Consider the following 21,792-nt stretch of genomic DNA (forward strand, 5'->3'; position numbering starts at 1 on the left):
CTCTTAATAAATATATTTTTGAAATTTTTCACTTAATTTTGAAGGATATATAATCTTTAACATAGAGATCATCAATATAAATAAATAAATAAAATTTAAAAACTAGTAATAATAATTTTAGTAAGAAAACATTTGGACCGTTAGTTTCCATTGTTTTTTTTAGAGGTAACTTATTAAGATGGATGCTTTACACTTTTTTTTGGACCGCAGATGTAGTCATGCGGTCTAGCCCGCATGAAACAATTTTCCTTATGTAACGACCAACCAAACCCAACCAGGTGGCCGTTGTTCCTTCACAGTCGCTTGCAGGTTCAGCCATTTTCATGGCCTACTATTTATGCATTTGGTGAAGGAATCTCATTTTATTGTCTATTATTATATTATTAATTTAACCTACCCCTCTCTCTCTTTCTCTGTCTCCTCACCTATATGTTTTTTGAGCGACTCGGGAACCAACTGAAAAGGATGTCTGCTCATCTTCCCTTCCCATTTCCTCAAGCAAACACCGCTTTCTCCATTGCTTTAGATCTGACCATTAAATGCTTTCTCCTCTTCCACCTTACTTAGGGTTTTCGAGAGAGCTGGGATCCATTTACATATGATTCATTCGAGAGAGTTCTTGTGAGGACAGTCGCGTTGAATTGGATCAATTTGCTGGTAAGTTTTGTTAGTTATTTACACATTGCGGTCACGGTGGCATCGCAGTTTGAAGCTCTCTCTCTCTCTCTCTCTTTCTCTTAATTGCAGTTTGAAGCTCTATCTCTCTCTCTCAATTGCAGTTTGAAGCTCTATCTCTCTCTCTCAATTGCAGTTTGAAGCTCTCTCTCTCTCTCTCAATTGCAGTTTGAAGCTCTCTCTCTCTATCTCTTTTGGCTTATTTTATTCAAATTGTGTGGTAATTTTATTTGTTTGTTGGGTTTAGGTCAAGATGGTAGTTTCTGGACCCTTAACCCCTGGACAGGTACGTCGTTTGGCGTGTCCCCAAAATTCAATTCTTCGCTTTTGGATTATTGCTCGGTTTTTTCCTTGTTCTGATATATTGGTCAATAAGGAAGAAGGTTAAAATGTCAGCATTTTATACGTTTAGTGATTCTTCAGAATTCAGATCTCTCTGAATATGGTTGTATAGGTTTAATGTATATGTATACTGATAATGTATGATAAAGAACATATCTCATTTTTTTTCTTTTTTTGATAAGAGATAGCAATACAGTTAACTCTTATAAAAAAGAAGAAGAAAAGAACATATCTCATTCAGCTCCTTCATACCTACTGTAACTAGTTATTCGGGTTTTCTACTGGCTGCTTCAACTATAACCTCAGCTTTATTGATTGGCCTGAATTGGAATATTATTCCAATATGGGTTGTGCACTATCCATACATCTGGCGTATTCTTGGGGAACTATCATAATGGACCTTGTTTTCGAGGTTACCACCATTTCAGCTAATATTAGGTGCATTATAAAGAATTAATTTGTGTGCATTAACAATCAAGCAGATCTTGGTTTGTCGATCTTCTAGCCTCTAAATGCTTTATTTGAGTAAAGTTGAACATTGATCAAGGGCTATTGCGGCTTGATATTTGTAACTTATATGATAAAGGGAACATTGTGAAGATATTGTGCTATGTATGCTAGTAAACGGTATTATATAGTGCAGACATACAGTTTTTATGTAAACTTTGAGTTCCGAATCAATGAACAAAAGCTTGAGAGTTGTAAAAACAACTCAACTCTTCTAGTATCTTGTAAATATTTCCTTAGAATATTATTAGTGGTTGAAATATATATAGTTATTTTTATATGTAATTGCAACGTGGTGTTGCATTTTTAATTTAACACAACAAATTGAAAAACTAATAGGGCCTTTTTGAGTCGACTAGGTTGGCCTAGTTGGTCGTCAAGTTTGAGTTTTGAGCCCCTTTGGAAATTGATTTATGTCAATGGAAAACGAGGAACTCACCAAAACAGGACACATAAGATGTGTGAAAAATTTTCATGTAATATGAGGAACGGATATCTCAATGGATGAAAAAATCCCAAAAACACGAGTTTTATGTAGTCTAACCTAAGTGTTGTTCGCTTGACCAATCCCTTTATTGCATAGGCAAAGAGTATACTTTCAGTGGCATAATAAAGATGGCATTGAAAGTGGTGTCTGACAAAAGGATAGTCAAAGAACTATCCTAACTTGAAATTTGGGATGTGTTTGTTTGACAGAGTTGGATCGCATAACTATATTTTTAGGGTCATAGCAGTGACCATGCAAATTCATATGATTGAGGGGACTAATGGAGTCCATTCTTCCTCCTCCAGAACTGGAATTTATGGAAAATTTCTCACAATCATTGTTGGGAAAGTTGGTTTTTCATTTTTGGTGGGGGTTAGCACTCTCAATGGATAAGCAATTCAGCCTTAACCATAGTATTCCAATAGAAAATGACTCCTTCAAGGGATGGAATTTCCAATTTTATTTTTGGGGCTATTGGTCTAATCAAGGAAAGGCATATAGGACCTATCTAAATATTCACGAGCCATTGCTTTTCAAATCAATCTAACCTCGTTGAGGAACTGTAAAACAGGAATATAATTGAAAGATTACTCATTGCTTTTAATAAACAACAACATTGCAAGTAGTATCCAACATTGTAGAAAATTGAAACAATTTATAGTTTTGAAGTATTTGTGTAACAATGTCGTATATAGCATACAGGAAGAACATCGTTGAGATTGTAACCTCTTGTTATTTCACTAACTTCTTGAAGGTTGGATGTTCATTTGTGAATCCTCTAGCTCATCTTCTCATGACTTATTGTAGAAGAGATAGATTTGTAGCTAGCGCTTTTGCCTTACTAATAGTGCTTGCACTGTATGCTTGTTGAATTTTCTCCAAGAGTATTTGTAATATTTGACTCGGGCTGTGAAGACAAGAAAATTTGTAACTTGCTGTAATTAATATCAAGTGGAAAAGGGGACTGAAGGTGGTTGATATGGCCTCATTGGGCTGTGGCATTGCAAGTTTGGAGGAATTGGATTTTATTGGAAATTGAGTATGACCAATTTCGGTGGGGGTGATAGAGTTCGGTGGGTTTAATTTTAACAGGATAGCAGGGGTACAGAAGAGAATTTCCAGGGTCAGGATGGAGGTTAGTACGGGTGGTTTAGGATAGGGAAATGGAAGTCTTATCACGCTTTGGGCCATGTCTGGCATGAAGAGAATAAGAGCATTTTTTTAGGGACTCTTGATTTATCCTTAGGTTGAAAACCTGAAATGCATTGAATGTATGAGGGTTTTGTTTTCCTTCTTGTAAAATCTCAAGGATGAGATCAATGAGTTCTATTAACTTCTAGTTGGGTCGAAGAGATTAAATTAAGAGACCATTTTGAGAAGCACATGGTTTTCACATGACAAACATGGATCAAATTCCATCGATACATGAGTACTTGAGGGGTGGAAGCAAAACTTTTCCTAGAACAAACTACAATGGTAAATAGATACTACTTGTACAAAATGCCATCATACAAATTTTGGGGATCATTGTAAAATATGATACTACTTGCACAAAATGCAATCGTACGAATTTTGGGGATCATTGTAAAATATTAATGAGTGGAAGTTTTTTCCGAGGAGCCTTGTCTTGCGAATGTATGTCCGCCAGCTAAAGTCTAGCACATATGTGAGATAACGAAAGAATACCAGTCTGAAATAAAATATGCTCGACTTAAACATGCTCAATTTGGTCATAAAACATTGGATTAGAAGCAATCCAGATGCCACTGATGTCTCTCTATATAAGCCTCTCACTGATCTCATAGAGCTTGAACTTCCTTGAGTGATGTCTATAACTCGATGTACAGCACAAAATGGAGATAGCTTAATGATCTGCTTAAGTAGATGATGAGAAGGAAGCTTGCACAAAAATCTCACTAATGCATATGTCCGAAATCCATAAGCTTCTATACAATATCAACACGAGTTGTTTGAGCCTTTGCATAAGTTGAAGGTTTGATATCATTTCCCCCTGATGCTCGCAAATAATCCCTCCAAAATATCTCTTCCTAGCTTAAATTTTGAGCATTGTGCAGAATGCTAAAATGGTTATTAAACTTGATTTCCACTTGGTAAAACTTGCCGACTAAACAGCCAGTTGCCAGGTCTTATAATTGAAAAACTTTGTTGCACCTGAGTATTTTGTTTATGAATATTTTGTGTGTCTAAACTTTTTTGTTATTTTATCATGTAAAATATTAATTAATGGAGTGATTGGAGTGTGCTAAGCTCAGTGACAAACTAGGTTTGGTTCCCACCATGGACACTTGCATTTTTTTTGGTGACTTTTTGATGTAGGAAAATAGAGAAAAAAGGCAAAAACAATTCGATAGACTATCAAAACAGGCCAGATTTGAGTGTACAAAGAAGGGACCCCAAAACCCTAGATAGGGCCTCGTACTGCTCACGTCCCAAAAGTGAGAGAAACTGTAACACTCCATGCCCTCTTATTAAATTATAATTAAAAAAGATCACAACTAACCTCATTTAAGTTAAAACATTATAAGAATACCCATAAGTCCCTTTACCTAAATCAAAGCATAAAAGGTCACTAAATTACCTCTAACCTCAATTAAAATGCTGGAAATCACTAATAGAATGTAAAAACAGCAACAAACTCCTTCAAAAAGTTGGTCTTCCCCTCCCAGATCTCCTTGCGACCTGGGAATGTGGATCATCATAAAAGGTGTCATCAAAGGATAGATTGATTAGATCAAAAGGCCGATGAGAACTTCTTGACTAGTTAAAGGACATTCAGGTCCATTCTCCCCCTGTTGGGATGAACTCAACCTTGAGTTCAACTCTTCTTCTATTGCGACTTTGGGTTTGTGGTACTCGAAAAGATCAACAATATTGAACACATTCGAGGTTTCAATCTCAGCTAAAAGGTTGATCGTATAGGCATTACTCCCCATCTTCTTCAACACCCGAAATGGTCCGATCTTCCTATTATTGATCTTGTTGTATTTGCCCACATGGAGCTAAACTTTGCGTAGACAAACTATCACCAAATCACCCCTTGAAACTCTTTGAATCACCTATTTTTGTTTGCAGCTTCCTCGTACTTGGTAGTGGCAATCTCTAAATTAGCTCGAACCTGGTTATGGATAACCTTCATGTGCTCAATCATACTGTGAGGCTGTCATCATCCAAGTGTCCTTCCCCATAAGTTGGTAAAGGAGTCAAGTCCAGTATATGGGTAGGATTCTACACATACACGGCCCCAAATGGGCTCTTACCGGTTGATCTATTGCCGGAACTGTTGTTAGCAAACTCGGCTTATGGCAAAGCCAGGTCCCACTCTCTCTTCTTATCACCCACTATGCTCCAAAGTAGGTTACTAGGGATTCGGTTAACCTCCGTGTGACCACTAGTTTGTGGATGATAAGAGCTGCTAAACTGTAGCTTGGTATCCATCTTAAGCCATAAAGTTCCCCAAAATTGGCCAAGAAACTTGATATCCCTATCCGATGTAATCGTTTTGGGAATCCCATGAAGTCTGACCACCTCACAGAAATATAAGTTGGCTGCATGAGTTGCATCTAGAGTTTTCTTGCAACTAATGAAGTGGGCTTTCTTTGAAAACCTGTCAACCACAACAAATATAGAGTCCATACCTTGTTGAGCCAGTGGAAGACCTCACACAAAGTCCATGCTAACATCTTCCCATGGTGCACTGGGAATGGGAAGTTGAAAATATAAACCTATGTTTTGACACTGCCCCTTTGCAACTCGACACACCTTGCACCTCTTCATATGCCTAGCCACATCTCACCTAAGTTTGGGCCAATAATACTTAGACTCCACCAACGCGTTGGCTTTGTCTTGCCCAAAGTGTCCCCCAAAACACCCCCTCCATCCACGTATATAGCTTTGAGATAAGGGCCTTTCTAAGAGAACCAGCAGGAATGCATGATTGATTCCCTTTCAAGAAAAACCCATCATGTACCACATATTCTCCTGCAACTCCACCTTGGCACTTTACCCAAATCTCTTCAAAATCATCATCATCATCAACATTTCAGTGATGCAGGCACTCGAAACCTTTCACCATATCTCCCATAGTGTTCAAAAGTGATGCTCTCCAACTCAAGGCATATGCAATTTTCCTTCAAAATCAGGAATAACTACTTTTAAATCTATAGATTTTGAGTGCCGCCTATACCTCCGATTAACTCGACTCATCTCGTAGAGCATGATCATTAAAAGGGTTGTACTCAACATCATCTTGGTCAAACAAAATTTCATCTTGCTTATAATCAATACTTGCAAGCCGCCTTGTAATACGTGGTAGAGACTGCAAATTCCATGATTACAAATGGAACTTGCAATATCCACTTTTTATCCTTCAATATAAGTCAAGTGAATACCGCAATATCCACGTATCATGCATCAGTCCCCTGTTATCAAATAGGGAACTGCTATAGTACTAGAAGATGTGGTTTCCAAAACCACATCTTCTAGTTGCCAAACGCACCATTAAGGAAGTTTCTGAAGTATATCCAAACTATAGCCTTAAGTGATCTAAAAAAAACCTATTTGGTTGGACAAGCAAGCAATATGAAGAATTTTATCTCTGTAGGCTAACCATACAATGAAGATGCCTAGTTAGATACATTTCTATTTAGTAAAGAATACTTGTCATTCCATCACAATAGATGATACATTTGTTATGAATATTTCCCTTGGAATGTTTTTATTCCCATACTAGTCTATGTCTCCTTCCATTATTCTTCTCATATATATCTTATTGTGTTAAATATCAAATAGTATGAGATTTATGTACTCAAGTTTGAAGATTCTAACCCAACAAACAATATGCAACGTCTTGAAAAGATTTATGTTCATCATCATCATTATATTCATCATCATCATCAGAGCCTTATCCCAACTATTTGGGGTTGGATACACGAATCCTATTCTGCTATTCTGCTCTATCAAGGGCCATACCCTCAGTAAGACCATAAGTTCCCATAAATATTAATGGTCAAATGCAATATTCTTGGTCATCTCCAAGACTGCCATTATCAATTAAATTTTCCCAAGAACGAAGTTATATCTCCAACACAAGCTCGTGAATAAGTAATAAGACAACACACGGAGAAATTAAATAAACCTCAGAAAAATAAAAGAACATTGACATTATGCTCTCTCCCAGAGCCTATGAGGGAATCCACCCCCAAAAAAAACTTTTCATTCATCTCTACAAGAACCAATACTCTACTCAATTCTTTTTCTTGTCCAACACTAACAAGATTATCTTAAAGATACTAAAAATCTAGCTAAGTCCTTAATAAACCCTAATCACTATTAAGTCCTAGCCTTTTTTTTTTTGGTTGAAATTATTAAGTCCTAGTCTTTCACCTTCTTAAGATTAAACTTTCAATTTTACGGTCCGTACCAATACTCACACAAATTACCTTCAAAAAGCACAAAAAAAAGGCAAGATGAATTGAATTATCGCTTGCATGAATATTATTTCATTGTACACACATGATCTCCAAAGAATTAACAGAAAGCAAGTTTGTGGACTGAAATAAATTTTTGATAGACAGGTGCTTTTTTAATCTTGGCAGACCATATTATATTATTCTGCGGGGTATTATATATTAAATTTTAAGTTCTCAAAATTGTGAACATGCATGTGGAGGACATGATAATTTTAATCGTGTAGAATACAAAATTTAATCAATTTCTCTTTTCTCATTTAATAATTAGTGAGACCCAGTATTATTTGGATGTCATTGGTTTGTTTCAACTGCCATCTTGCTGTTTCATATCCATTATTATTGGGTTTCAATTGTATTACGTGAACAAGCATAATGTTTTGAGTGTCTTCAGTTTGTTGGTTAGATTCTTATTTATTCTATGGCTGTTCCTCTCATGCTACCAGGTATAATAAATATACATCATGCTTATACATGGCTTTATTTCAATTCTTATTACAGGTTTCTTTTTTCCTTGGAGTTTTCCCTGTTTTTATTGCATGGATTTACTCTGAGATATTGGAACGCAAGAAGACTTCATCAATATCTAAAGTGTGAGTTATCTTGTAATGCTTGTGGTTCATTATGTTCATGTTCTTAGGTTTATATCAGATTGTTTGGATGTCATGGGGTCTTCACAGAGGAAATTGAATTCCAGGTTGATTGCTTTGATGGTCATATTAAAACTTCTTCATTTTGGGACCTGTACTCTTCCTGCATTCAGTTGATAAAAATGAATTATAAAACATACACACATTTTAATTGGCCTTCTACTCCTGAAGGATGCCATGCTGAGAATGGCAGGCTTGAACATTTTGAGATTTATTTGCAAAACATGTCAATACAATGAGTACAGTTATCTAATCTAAAGATTCTCTTTTGTTCTATGAATACCATCTAAAAGTAACTCGACTATTCGAATTTACAGTTGGTCATGAACTTTTGTATATTCCTGTTCTGAGAAATAATTGTAGTCATCATCTTAAATTCCTTCGGGGAAGTGGCCTGTAATTGAAGTGACATGTGAAAGTTCCCTTTGAAGTACCTGGAATTTGAAGAATTTGATTGTGTTTGATTTTGTAATCTAAGTTTGTTAAAAATTTGAAATACATATCCTTACTAGAATACTGACTAGCAGGTAATAGAACACTTTGCATTGTTTTAGATTTGCGGTAGGCTAGGACATTTCACAATATAAGGGATGCAGTGATCATTAGGGGCATTTTGGTCATTTAGTGTTGTAGAATTAGGGAAAGTTTAGGAAATGTTTTATTAGTCATGAAGAATTATCTTTTGCTTAATTTCCATGTATTCTATGATAAGTTGTAGACTGTCTTAATGGAATTTTAGGCATCTTTTGAGTTTCCTAATGGACTGGGATTAAATTGGGGATCTATAGATGCCTCTAGGTTAAATATTGGACTTTAATTAAGGCTTTTATGCAAACGGGAAATTTAGTAATAAATTTTGATTAAAAGAAAAATTAGTCTCGGAATAAGATTTTTTTTCAGGTTTAACCCCCTTGCCAATTTGTTCGTTCTTTTCTCTTCCCTCTTCTGCAGATTGCTTTTATGCCATGCTTTTTATCGTGTTCTCTCTTGTGCAATGAGAAAATATATCAAATCTTGTGCAACAAGAAAATAGATCCCTTTAGCCACGTAAATTTAGTTTATTTCTTAGGTGTAGAAAGGTACTTGAAGAGATGTAGTTGTCAAAGTTGATGCTGGTAACATTCCAAGCCAAGTTGGTATTGTTTGAGGGAGACAGAATCTTTATTGAGCTTTACTGGATCATGGGTTGATTGACTCAAATCTTAGATCCTTGAACCTAGGGTCAGTTACAGGAAAGGACTTGGAAAAGGATTTTTTTTTTTTGGAGTGTTGACTTAGATGAGGTTTGTTGCCACTTTAATAAGGGTTATTTTATGCTCACAGGATTGCATGGACGAGGGTTGTGTATTTATTGTTGGTACATAGAAAGCCAGAAGGGTTACTTCCTAAGTACCAAGGATTTGAGAAAGGGGATAAGCTATGTTGATCTAAAAGGAAAATGAAAAAAGGGAAAAGGAGAGTTGTCGAGTTAGATTAAGGATTTTCCTCCACATTGTGGATGATATGATATTCTTTAGGGAAGTTCAAATTAATTGAAAAATAGCTAAGTTCTTTGGATGTTTCTTTGTAAAGGATTCAGGAAAAAAATTACATGAACAAGTCATATGAGATGTGGGGATGGCAATTGGTGTGTGACGGGCGTTTGCAAAGTGGCCTGTGCTGTGAGTAGTACACTCTAGATTTTCTTTTGTCATGCATGCTTCTAATCTCTTGTGACCTTAAGAAAATGGATGTAGGATTTAATGACACTGAATATTGCATAAAACTGGAATGATGGAAAAAAATAAAGTTAACCTAGATCAGGAAACCTCATTGGCTTATGCTAAAGTTAACCTAGATCAGAAAATCTCATTGGCTTATGCTAAAGTTAACCTAGATCTAGCCTCCTAACTGGGAGAAGAAAGGCATCAAGCCCCCGCCCCCTTACCAACCAAAAAAACAAAGAATTGGACAACCAAAAAGAAAACCAAGATCTAGACTTTTCTTTGGTGGAAGAAAAGGATTCAAATTCAAATTTAAAGGACTTTTCAAATTCAAATTCAATCTCAAAGCGAGAGAAAGATGACATTAGTGGTGAGCCCATATCATAAAATGTCCAAATCATTAATACATGTCAATAAGGTAAATCCAAGTTCGGGGAATGGTTATGTCTGTGAGAGGGTCAACCAATCAAGTCCATCAACAAACTTGTTACTTGCAGTGACATGTAGAAGATGCTACTGTACAGCAAGGTGCAGTATCAAAGGTGCTACGTATAACACAATTACATGATGCTGCCAAACAGCAACCACAAGGGCCCCTAAATAGTCTTCTACATAAAACCAATGAATATTATGTGTATAAGATCTCTGAAATCTTTAGAGACAAAGATTGATTATGCACATGAAAATAAAGATCGCCCATCACATTTCTCAAACATCATAACTCATTAGAATTCAAGAGGAGGCAAAAAGGAAAAAAAAGAAGAAAGAAAGCAAAATCCTCACAAAATATTGTATTAGTGGAGCTCAGTGAGCTTACAAAGTGCTAGAGCAAGGTATATGCAGATTGTAAATATGCACTGCCAATCGTAACTATAGACTATAGTTATAGTTATTGACCCATTGTATGTGTGTGTGTGCATACGTGTGCGTGTGTATGTGTGCATGCATGGATGCATGTGTGTTTCTTAGAATTAATACAGTGGGTCGTTGTATGATTGGTCATTGCCACTTAAGGTTGTGTCTCTGACTTGGAAAAGCTACATCAGCAATCCGCTACTGTAGTGTCATACATCCAGTACTAGTCTCCATAATTGATTTTTCCAAACTGGTTGTCAAAACATAAATCTGTAATAATGTCTTCGGTATAGAGGTTTCCTTTTTTTGCCATGAAGCAATATGTGGAAATACTATATTTTTTGAGCTGTCCTGAATTTATTTTGAAATGCATGCTTTATCCTGGTCTTTCTTCTATCCAATATTTCATGGGTCTTTTGGAATTGATGAATTGCAGGCATTCGGATACAAACCTGGTTGAATTGGGTAATGAAGCAGCAAAAGAAGATGAACGGGTTGTTTTGCTTGAGGGAGGATTCCAACCTGCTTCGAAATCTCATGTTTCAACATTAAGAGGAAATTTTGTCAGGTTGGGCTTGCACAAAGAAAATTGGTTCAGCAAAATTGTTTACTTTTTCTTTTGTATTTTCCAAAATTTGAGACAAAGCAACTCCCTGACTTTACCGTTGACAAGAAACTGATATATTTACTATCCTGAATGGAGTGTACACTTCATGCTTATAGTATCTGGCCTTATCTTGAATTTCCAGGTTTTTGGTGATGGATGAGGCATTCTTGCTTGAAAACAGAGCAACATTAAGAGCCATGTATGTGCTTTTAATCTTTAGAGTGTGTTCTTGCTATTAAGTAACGCTTGGCACTTCTCCTCAATTATCTGTGTATCGTGATCTGCAGATCTGAATTTGCTGCAATTCTGGTCTATTTTTATTTATGTGATAGAACAAGTCTGTTTGCAGAGTCAACGAAGGTACTCTCCTATTCCTCTTTTCTTTATATGTTTGCTTTTTCGGCTAAGTTAATGTTTTAACTTCCTTACAAAAAACAAAATAAAAATGGAAGAGTAAATGTTTATAACTCCCATGGATATCAAGTTGATTTACTTCGGGGAATGGAGTTCAGCATCTCAAAATAATACTTTTGAAAATTCTGAGATCCTTTTTTTTTTATTGTCATTTGTTTGATGATGTCATTTATCTTTGTTTCTGTTGCTTAGACAAATGTGAAATGTTAATTATTGAAAAAGTAAAATAGAGATATCAAATGTTACAGTTGCATAGTGTCAGACATGCCTAGTAATAATTCTCAGTATTTTCTTTCAAATCTTAATATTACTCTATACTTGGGTTCAAGTACCCCAATTTCTTGGAAATGAATACGACTTGGGCCTTATTTTAGTTGATACCAAAGAAGTTGTTTGAAAATGTAAATGAAGATAATTAATAGTAAAAAATGAAAGATAATTATATGAGAGTCTACTTATTTTTTCTTTTGGGTTTATTATTACCCACTCAATGAAGAATTTTGGTTCTCTCCATTGAGTTATGTTGCTGTGTTACTCTATCCATGGATTGGTTATGTTACTCAATGAAGAATTTTGGTTCTCTCTATTGAGTTATGCTACTGTGTTACTCTATCCATGGATTGGTTTTACGTGTCAATCATCATTATTATCAGAGTCTCTTCTCAACTATTTGGGGTCGTCTATACAAATCATAGTCCACCATTCTACTCTATCAAGGGCCATAGAGGGAGACCGTAAGTCTGCATATCTTTTCTCACTACTTCCAACCATGTCCTTTTGGGCATACCCTTTGCCTTTTTTGAGCCTTCCGCTTGAATCAACTTTGACCTCCTAATAGGTGCTGTACTAGGTTTACGCTACACATGGCCAGCCCACCTAAATCTACTTTCTCTCATCTTATCTCCTATTGAAGTCACATCTAGGTTCTCCCAAATGTATTCATTTCGCATTCTATCCCTTCTTGTCTTGCCACTCATCCATCTCAACATCCTCAGTTCAATTACACTCATCTTATGGGTATGTTGTTTCTTGACAGCCCAACATTCCCCCATAAAGCAAAGCGGGTTTGAGCCTATAGATACTTTTCTTCAACTTCATTAGTATATACGGCGATCACGTAAAACTCTAGTCGCACATCTCCACTTCGCCCATCCATTTTTAATACTATATGCGACATCTTCCTCAATCTTTCTATTTTCCTGAATTATCGATCCAAGATATCGAAGTTGCGCTCTTTTTTGTATTTCACAACCATCAATCTTAACTACCTCATCTCTACTCTTATTATTACTAAACTTGCATTCCATATACTTTGTCTTAGTTTGGCTAATTTTAAAACCTTTAGATTTTAGAGCATCCCTCCAAAGTTCTAACTTTGTGTTGATGCAGGTTCAAGTCTCATCGATCAAAACTGTTTTCCATGAAAAACATACATGATACCTCATCTTGTAAGTGCTTAGTTAAGTCGTCCATAATTAAGACAAAGAGACATGGCTCAACACTGACCCCTGATGTAAACCTATTGTAATTGAAAACTCACTCGTCTCTCCACTAATTGTTCGTACTCTAGTTAGCACTCCCTTGTACATATCTTTCACAAAGTCGATATAGTATCTGAAGACTTCTTTCTTTTTCAATACCTACCAAATTAAATCTCTTGATACTCTATCATAAGCTTTCTCTATATCAATAAAGACCATGTGGAGGTCTTTTACCTTCGCCCTAAACTTCTTAATCAATTGCTTAAGTAGGAAAATAGCCTCAATTATTGACCTCCCTAGCATAAAATCGTATTGGTTTTCTGGTACACTCATTTCATGCCATAGTCGCTACTCGGTCACTCTCTCCCACAGCTTCATAGTGTGGCTTATAATTTTGATCCCTCGATAGTTCGCACAATTTTGTATGTCTTTTTAATTCTTGTAAATAGGTACGACAATACTTTTCCTCTATCTGGCATTTTCTTTGTTCTCAAAGCAGCTTGATCAGCCAGTCAATGGCAATCTCCCCCATGCACTTTCAAACCTCTATAGGGATACCATCTAGTCCTAAAGCCTTTCCTTTCTTCATTGTCTTCAAAGCTTCTTTTACTTCTGATATCCTATTTCTACAAATGTATCTATTGCATGGTAATCGAGATTTATAACTCTATGCGGTCGAGTTTCAACCCCCTTAGGATCAATATTCCTACATTAACAACATCTCGCACCTTAAGGACTTAGAACCTTATCAAGTAATTGAGATTAGAGGTCTTTAAAACTTGAAGAAGGGTTCCTTAGATTTAAAGTTAATGTATTGATTATTGAGCCACAAACAATATCAGAAGTAAGGTAAATTAATAGATGCTCATAGTCCACTTAGGGAAATCATCTCCAAAAGATATAAATATTATGTCCTGTATTTTTAAAATGTGATTTTGATTTCATTATTATAATTCAAAATAGGATTTTGTTTGTGACATGGTGTTGTCTGTGTTGCAGTATGTGGCTTTGATACTAGGGGTGAAGATATGGAGTATTCAATTCTTAACATTACCATGATTTACCCAAAAAAACATTACAAGGCCCAAATTCTCTTAATTTTAGTGCTCCACGCCCAAGTTATACTTGCATTTGTTGCCTGCAAAAGACATTAGAATGATACTTGTTGAGAACTTATCTCTAGACATTTGCATTTGAAAGTTGATTTATGGAACCAATACTTCAACAATGCAGTCACTAGATTATTATTTGGAGCGCATATGAACTATTGGATACAATTGTCTCCTGCCTAGTTTCCAAATAACTCAAATCTAAATCTATTTCAACCATTCCATAAGTCACAGATTCATTAATATTTGATTTGTGGTATTGTGATTCCAAGAAAAAAAAACCAATTCGAGATCATATGAAGGGGGAAGCAAGATTCGATGTTTGATTAATTCATGGTTTCTTGCATCTATGTAGCATGATACTTGATGTTCAGGAATCTGGATTCGAAAACAATCGAATCGAGTTTCATTGTATGTGGAATCCACATCCAACAAATGCAGAATCGAGGTTCAAAAATTATGGAATTGAGAATCAATAAATATTAGAAACAATATTATGTAAGTGATGGAATTGAAATTCATCGCGACCTTGGGTGACAGATTCCAGTAACTACGCTTGGAGGCATGGCCATATATATTTCTTCTTAGATGTCTCCGTACAAGAAAGCATTCTTTACATCTAGCTTGGTCGATAGTCCAAGATTTATTATTAGCTAGAGAAGGATTGATACTCAATGTTCAACTTGGCTACAGGGGCAAATGTTTCTTGGTAATCTACACTAGGAGTCTGAGTGGAACCCTTTGCAACCAATCTAGCCTTATACCTTTCAATGGTGCCATCAGCCTTGTACTTCATAGTGTATTCCCATCAACATCTTACAACCTTCTTCCCTTTAAAAAGGTTGGTCATTTCTTATGTATTATTTTGCTCAAGTGCTCGCTTCTTATCACCCATAGTCGCCTTCTATTGAGGTTGTGAAAGAGCCTCTACAACACAGGAAGGTATTCAAATAGAAGACATGGCTGATATGAAGGTATAATAAGAAGAAGACCATGAAGTATAGGATACAAAGTTCGCTATTGGATGCTAAGTACATGACCACTTATCCTTGCGTACAGTAATGGGTAAGTCCACATTAGGTCTCTCAAAGAAAGTGAAAGAATTACCTGAGTCGAGAACAATTCCTAATTATGTGTTGGCATCTAGGGTATAATTGTGGCGAACTTCGGGTCTTACCATCTTCTTTCTTCTGATATAAGTCTTTAACTCTTTCTTTGGGTGTACACCATTATTTTCAGATGCACCATTCCCTTCAAATAAAATTGGTGTGAGAATAGCAAGGGGAACTACAAAATGTGCTCTCTTCACTACAATGTATTTTATTGTCCCCCTAAAGAGAATATTCGTGACCAGCATATGAGAAGTATGGAACAGATTCAAAGAAAGTAACATCTATGGAGACATAACGGACCTTGTTAATAGGGTCATAACACTTGAATCCTTTTTTATGAGATGGATATCCGAGGAACGGCTTTAGCATCAAGCTTGCCCCTCTTTGGACCAAGGATGTGGATAAAATATACGCAACCAAACACTTTGGGGAGGTACAAGAAACAAGAGTTTGGATAAATAATTTCAACAAGAGTTTTGCCCTGGAGAACACGAGATGGTATGCGATTTATTAAAGAGGCAGCAGTGAGAACTGCTAAATTTTTTCGGACCTTCATCTCTAGTACGAGAGCTCAGTTGATTTTAACAAGTGCTTATTTTTCCTCTCTCAGTAATAACATTTTGTCGAGGTGTGTATGTATATGTTGTTTGGAACTCAATCCCTTGATCAATATGGCAATCTCTGAGTTGGTTTGACACATATTCACCCCGATTGTCAGAATGTAAAACTTTAATTTATGCATCGTTTTAACCATTTTGTGATAAACTTGAAATAAATTAGTAACTTTGTCTTTTATGTTTCATTAAATAAATAATTATTAATCTAGAATCATCCACAAATGTATTGAAGAAACGTAAACCAAGCACAGAGGCAATTGGAGTAAGACCCCACACATCAGAGTGTATGAGAGAAAAATGAGTATCATTCATTTTTATTAATGCTGCTTGGAAATGAAGTTCGACGATGTTTGGACAACTCCCAAATTTCACACTGAAATTGCAATTGACTCAAATATTCAAACATTTTGGGAAATAAAGAACGCAATGTAAAAGACAATGCGTGACCAAGACAGATGTGCCATAAATACACCCTTTCTTTATTAGCAATGGAAGATGTGGTTGCTGCCAAGGCATGATCTGGAGGCTCCAAAAGTTACAATCGTCCATCCTCACGATCAACCCCAATTGTCTTCCCTGCCATCAAGTCCTAGAAGACACAATAAGAGGGGAAAAAAGGTTACACGAAGCTTAAAGTTTTTGTGAGATTACTATCTAACAAGAGGTTACTAGAAAGATTGGGAACATGCAGGGTGAAGGACAAGTTAACAAAAGGGGTTACAAATATGGTTTCCTTCCCTTTCATTCGAATAAGAGAACTATATGCCATTTTAACAAATTCTTGATTAGAGCGAGGAATATAAGAAGAAAAAAAGATCAGCCGTACAGTCATATGTTCAACAGCTCCAAGTCAATAATCGAAGGGGTTTTAGATGAATTTATGTAGGCATGATGAGCTGATGCAAATATACCTGTTTGGGCAACATGGGATTTAGAAGAAGGAGGGTCTCGGCTGGACGCTTGCTGCTTGAGATCAAGAAGCTCTCTTTCAGGAATAGTCATCAACTCTTCTTCAAGTTCAAAAGGCAGTAGTATCTTGCTACCCATGCATGGCAGGAGCATCTCTTTCACTATTGTTGCTGAATTTGCTCAAGAAACATTACGTTTGGGGTGTCCAATCAGATTCCAACACGTATCCTTTGTTTGTTTACTCTTCCCATAGTGGGTGCACTTTAATGCGTCATTCTCTAAAGTGGGACTTCCATGACCACGTCAACCACCATGGCCTCCATCTCGACTCTAAAAATGTCCTCCACATTGATTACCACTTGAATGTGAGAGTAGAGCAAATCTTTCTATTTTGCCTATAGGCCCTGCTATAATTTTGCAACGAGTTTCCTTACATAGAAGAAGAGAGAAAACAGTTGCAAGTGATTATAAACTCTCACCACCTTGAACATTTACCCTAACTGATTCATATTCTCCATAAACTCCTCTCAGAAGATCAAAATTTTTCCTTTGTTCTAATCTTTCTCTTTGTTCCTTTCCACAAGATGAGCACTATATGAGCTGATAATTACTCATTTCATTTCAAAAACCATGCAGACATGCATAATAATCTCTCATTGATAAGTCCCCTTGTTTGAAATTACTGATTTGTTGCTCTAGCTCATAAATCTTGCAATATTTTTCTTTTGGGAATAAGTCTCAACAATTACATCCCATATTTCTTCAGAGGTATTGAGGTTCATAAAAGTTTGACTCAAATTAGCATGTATAGAATACAATCACCAATTCATAATTCCCTATAATCAATTTGTAATTCCCATATCGTCGGCTTCCCAATTTGCATTTTTAGGATCCTTGAGATTTGGTTTTTTTTTCCTCTCTACCTTTAGTATTACCTCATTTTTTCTTTCCACCAGACCTGGCATACTCTAAATAATAATTTCCATCAAATTTAATTGTGGTAATTTTGGAGTCCAGATTGCTCCATATTTTATGTTTGCTGAGGCATCATTTACTGTGGTTACACCCTCAGATTTAATCAACAGTTGAGGTCAAGTTACATCCTAAGGTATCTTCAAAAAAAGGATCTATAGATCTGATTACACCCTCAGGTCTGATCATACCTTGGAAACAACACTACCAATGTTTGCTTGACTGGGATGTACAAACCCTAATCCACCTGTGATCTGTGTTTTCTATCAACATATGATCTACATCAAGAAATCACAAAAAGAACTCACCTTGATCAACCCAATCATTGCTGGAAAAACTACGGTTTTAGGGCATACTGATGTCATCTAACCATACAAATGACATCAGCCCTATATCATATCTTCACACACATGTTCTTTGATGCTTTACCTTTTCTTTGAGGCTCTAATACCAAGTTGAAAGTAATCGGGGCCAAATTAATCAAAGAAGAGAAGAGGAGAAAAGTAAAAAAAGTTATTAGAGAGTAATAAGAGAAGGAAAGAGGAGGAAAAGGTGGGGGAGAGAGAGAGAGAGAGAGAGAGAGAGAGAGAGAGAGAGAGAGAGAGTGATGTGAAGAAGAGAGAGAGAGGAGGGGAGGGAGCGAGAAAGTGATGTGAAGAAGAGAGAGAGAGTGATGTGATGGTCTAGAATGACCATCACACGCCTTTAATATTAATAAAGTGTACCAAATTACAACATTGCTCATGAAGAATGAAATAGGACATATAAGTCCTAAATAACAATAAAAGACATTTATATCAATAATTCATTATTTCCAACAATCATTGGCTGCTAATGTGGATATTCAGAATTTTATCATTGTCTTTGCATGCTCCTACAATGAATCAGTAACCAATGTCTGTGTGGACAATTAATAATTTTTTGCTTTTCTAAGCAACTGTTTCTCGGGCACCCGAGGATAACCATATGCTCTCTAATTACTATAGGAAGGTACCTTGTCTATTTTGAAATTCTGAATGAATTGCTCAACTGTAATATGAATAGTGATAGAGCTTTGTGTTGGAACACTTAATATATGAATTCCGTGCTCTATGGTATCCTAATGCCTTTTTCTTTCTGTAAATTACCATTATGATGACTTTGAGGTGTAGTTCTTGTGAATGAAGACTAATATAATGGGCTTGATCATGTTGAAAGTGAGGAAAGCATATTGGGTTTCCAGTGGTGTTGCTAATTTGTATTGCTGTCTGTGATCTGTCTTTTATAGACATACAGCCGCGACCTTTTCCTTTTCCTGTACCTGCTTCTCATCATAGCTTCAGCAATGACATCTCTGAAAAAGCACTATGATAAGTCAGCATTCTCTGGCAAATCAGTACTTTATCTTAACAGACATCAAACAGAAGAATGGAAAGGATGGATGCAGGTTTGGTACTTCTTACCATCTGAACTTGTGCTTTGCACTCGAGAACTGCCGTTTCTGCCATGTGTTTCCTTTGTTCTTGGCTTCTTTTTTGTGCCATTTCTTAGTGATTGGCACATGTTCCACAGAGAATATAATATAGTTTCCTTCTTTTCTGATGTGGTTCATGGGTTTGGATGTCTTAGTGTTTTATTTTATTCTGTTTTGGTCAATTTCTCTATGGCTGTGCTTCTTTGGATAAGGCAATGCTTCTGTTCAGGAACTCTCTTATCAGAAACTAAGTTGGCAACAGAAGCCAATTCAAATGTTGATTGTCATGAAAAGGTTTTGGGATTGGGTTCAAAGTCATGTGCTTTTTACTGTGTCTTGGATACACGAGTGTGGACTGCTGTTTAAAAGTCATCTACATACAATCACCTTTATTTCTATGACTGATGCATTGAGAGAGTGCATGAGCTGAAAATGATGCTTTCTTTCCTGATTTGTGGAAATCTATGACTTTTGCACAATTGTTTTTGCTCGCTGGTATTGATGCTATTGGTGTATGAGGTAGTTGTAGTGATTATTAATATACACAGATTTGTTTTTGCATGTACATCTGCATGTTTTCTAAGTTCTACAATTTTGGGTGGTTTTCCACATTTATATTTTTATTTACAAGAAGTTTTTTTCGCTTATTATATTGACTTCGAAAAACATAAACAATTGATTTTTGGGATAGGCTATAGGTTCTATATTATAACTGGGAGTACAATGATTATACAGACATGTGTGCATAAGGATTTGTTTTTGCACGCATGTCGGCATCTTTTCTGCACTCTAAAATTTTGTGTGGTTTCCCACATTTACATTTATGTACAACAAGGTTTTTTTTTTTGGCCAAGGAAAACTGCCTATTATATCAACTTAAAAAAAAAAACACAGAATGGATTTATGGGATGGACTATAGAGTGTATAGACCAATCGGGAGTTCAGTGATTGTATGTGTGTGTATCTCTGTGTTTGTGTGCCTTTTGAGAGAGAGGGAGTTCAGTGATTGTATGTGTGTGTATCTCTGTGTTTGTGTGCCTTTTGAGAGAGAGAGAGAGAGGGAGGGAGGGAGGGAGGGAGGGAGAGAGAGAGGGAGGGAGGGAGGGAGGGAGGGAGGGAGAGAGAGAGGGAGGGAGGGAGAGAGAGAGGGAGGGAGGGAGGGAGGGAGGGAGGGAGAGAGAGAGAGAGAGAGAGAGAGAGCTTTTTGGAAAAAGATTCTTTTTTTCTTATGAGAATTTTGCACATTTCTTATTCCCTTTCTTAAGTTCTATGAGTTTGTTGGATCTACATGAATAGTGTTATTTTATTTAGTGATATTATACAATTTTTGTTTGGACATAATTAACCATGAATTAAGTAATAATATGAACTAGAGAAACATGCATCAAGCTTGACTCAAAGGAGGAGGGAAAATTGAGACATACAAATAGATGGGTGCGGGGAAAATAAAAATAAATGAAATACAAAAGTCAACAACAACTAGATCCTAACATGTGTGATGAAACTGTATCTTGGCTTGGTAATGGATAAAGACCAGGTCCCTCGAGCTTCTTAGCCTACAACTGTGCGAGCATTGACAATTCAAACTGTTTACACGAACTTGTGATAAGGTCTTTGTTCTTAATATTAAGTTCTGCTATCCTTTCTTAATATTAAGTTCTGCTATCCTTTGTTATTTCTTGCACTTAAGAGTGCATTCTTTGTTGACTTGATAATCTCATCCGTTTGCCATGCCAAATGGAGTTGGAGTTTAGCTCTCCATGAATTCAGATTAAAGTTGCAAAACTTGTGCTCTGAAATGCATATCTTGATAGATGTACAAGAATGTTTGTATATATTGATATGACATCATTTTTAGATTTTACATTTATCTCCAGGACTTCTTTTTTCCTTCATTTCTATGGTAGTCTTGAGTATCCCTTTTTTGGGGAGATCCTCAGCAGTCTAGAACATTCTTGAGAAGTTTGTTGGCTCGGATCTCTAGGAGAGAAGGGAAGGCCATAGAGAAAGATCGAAAGACAATACGTTGGGAGTAAGAGAAAGGGAAGAGAGGGCACTCCCACAGAGGCAAAAGCGGCATGTTGGAGGCCAAAAGATTGAACTAGGGTTTTTGTTTTTGTAGTCATAGACAATAATTAAACGACAACTTTATCCTCAAAATTTACAAAAGACTAACCAATCCTAAAGAATGACAAAAACATTGCTAAGAAAGAGAAAGTCCCACATGGGTCCTTAGAACTACAAATGCAAAACTATACATTCTCTAAACTCCCCCTCAAGTTGGTGGCATGTATGTCATGCATGGTTGCAGTCTAGGCCCACTGGCTTGGTAAAAATATTGGCTTGTTGATTTCCAGTCCTAGTATATGGAGTGGATATGGTTTTAGTTGCCACTTTTTCCCTGGTAAAATGA

General features: G+C 36.3%; 1 protein-coding gene across 3 annotated transcripts in view; it reads left to right on the forward strand.

Moving 5' to 3' along the window:
- Window positions 1–274: 274 nt before the first annotated feature.
- Window positions 275–21,792, forward strand: part of LOC18430921 (protein REDUCED WALL ACETYLATION 3) — a 28,659-nt gene continuing 7,141 nt past the window's right edge. Inside the window, exons 1-8 of one of the 3 annotated variants that reach the window (XM_088854282.1) lie at window positions 546–657; window positions 748–842; window positions 923–961; window positions 7,999–8,090; window positions 11,142–11,273; window positions 11,455–11,511; window positions 11,600–11,672; window positions 19,194–19,352. In XM_088854282.1, coding sequence (XP_088710408.1) covers window positions 929–961; window positions 7,999–8,090; window positions 11,142–11,273; window positions 11,455–11,511; window positions 11,600–11,672; window positions 19,194–19,352 — 546 coding nt within the window. In that variant the 5' untranslated portion in view covers window positions 546–657; window positions 748–842; window positions 923–928. Of the gene's footprint in view, window positions 658–747; window positions 843–922; window positions 962–7,998; window positions 8,091–11,141; window positions 11,274–11,454; window positions 11,512–11,599; window positions 11,673–19,193; window positions 19,353–21,792 lie in introns of all 3 variants that reach the window. The other 2 variants (XM_088854281.1, XR_016046259.1) reach the window with 2 other exon arrangements.

This window comes from Amborella trichopoda, chromosome 12, assembly GCF_054954075.1.
Source record: "Amborella trichopoda isolate Santa Cruz 75 chromosome 12, AtrichopodaSantaCruz75HAP2 v2.0, whole genome shotgun sequence".
Taxonomy (NCBI): Eukaryota; Viridiplantae; Streptophyta; class Magnoliopsida; order Amborellales; family Amborellaceae; genus Amborella; species Amborella trichopoda.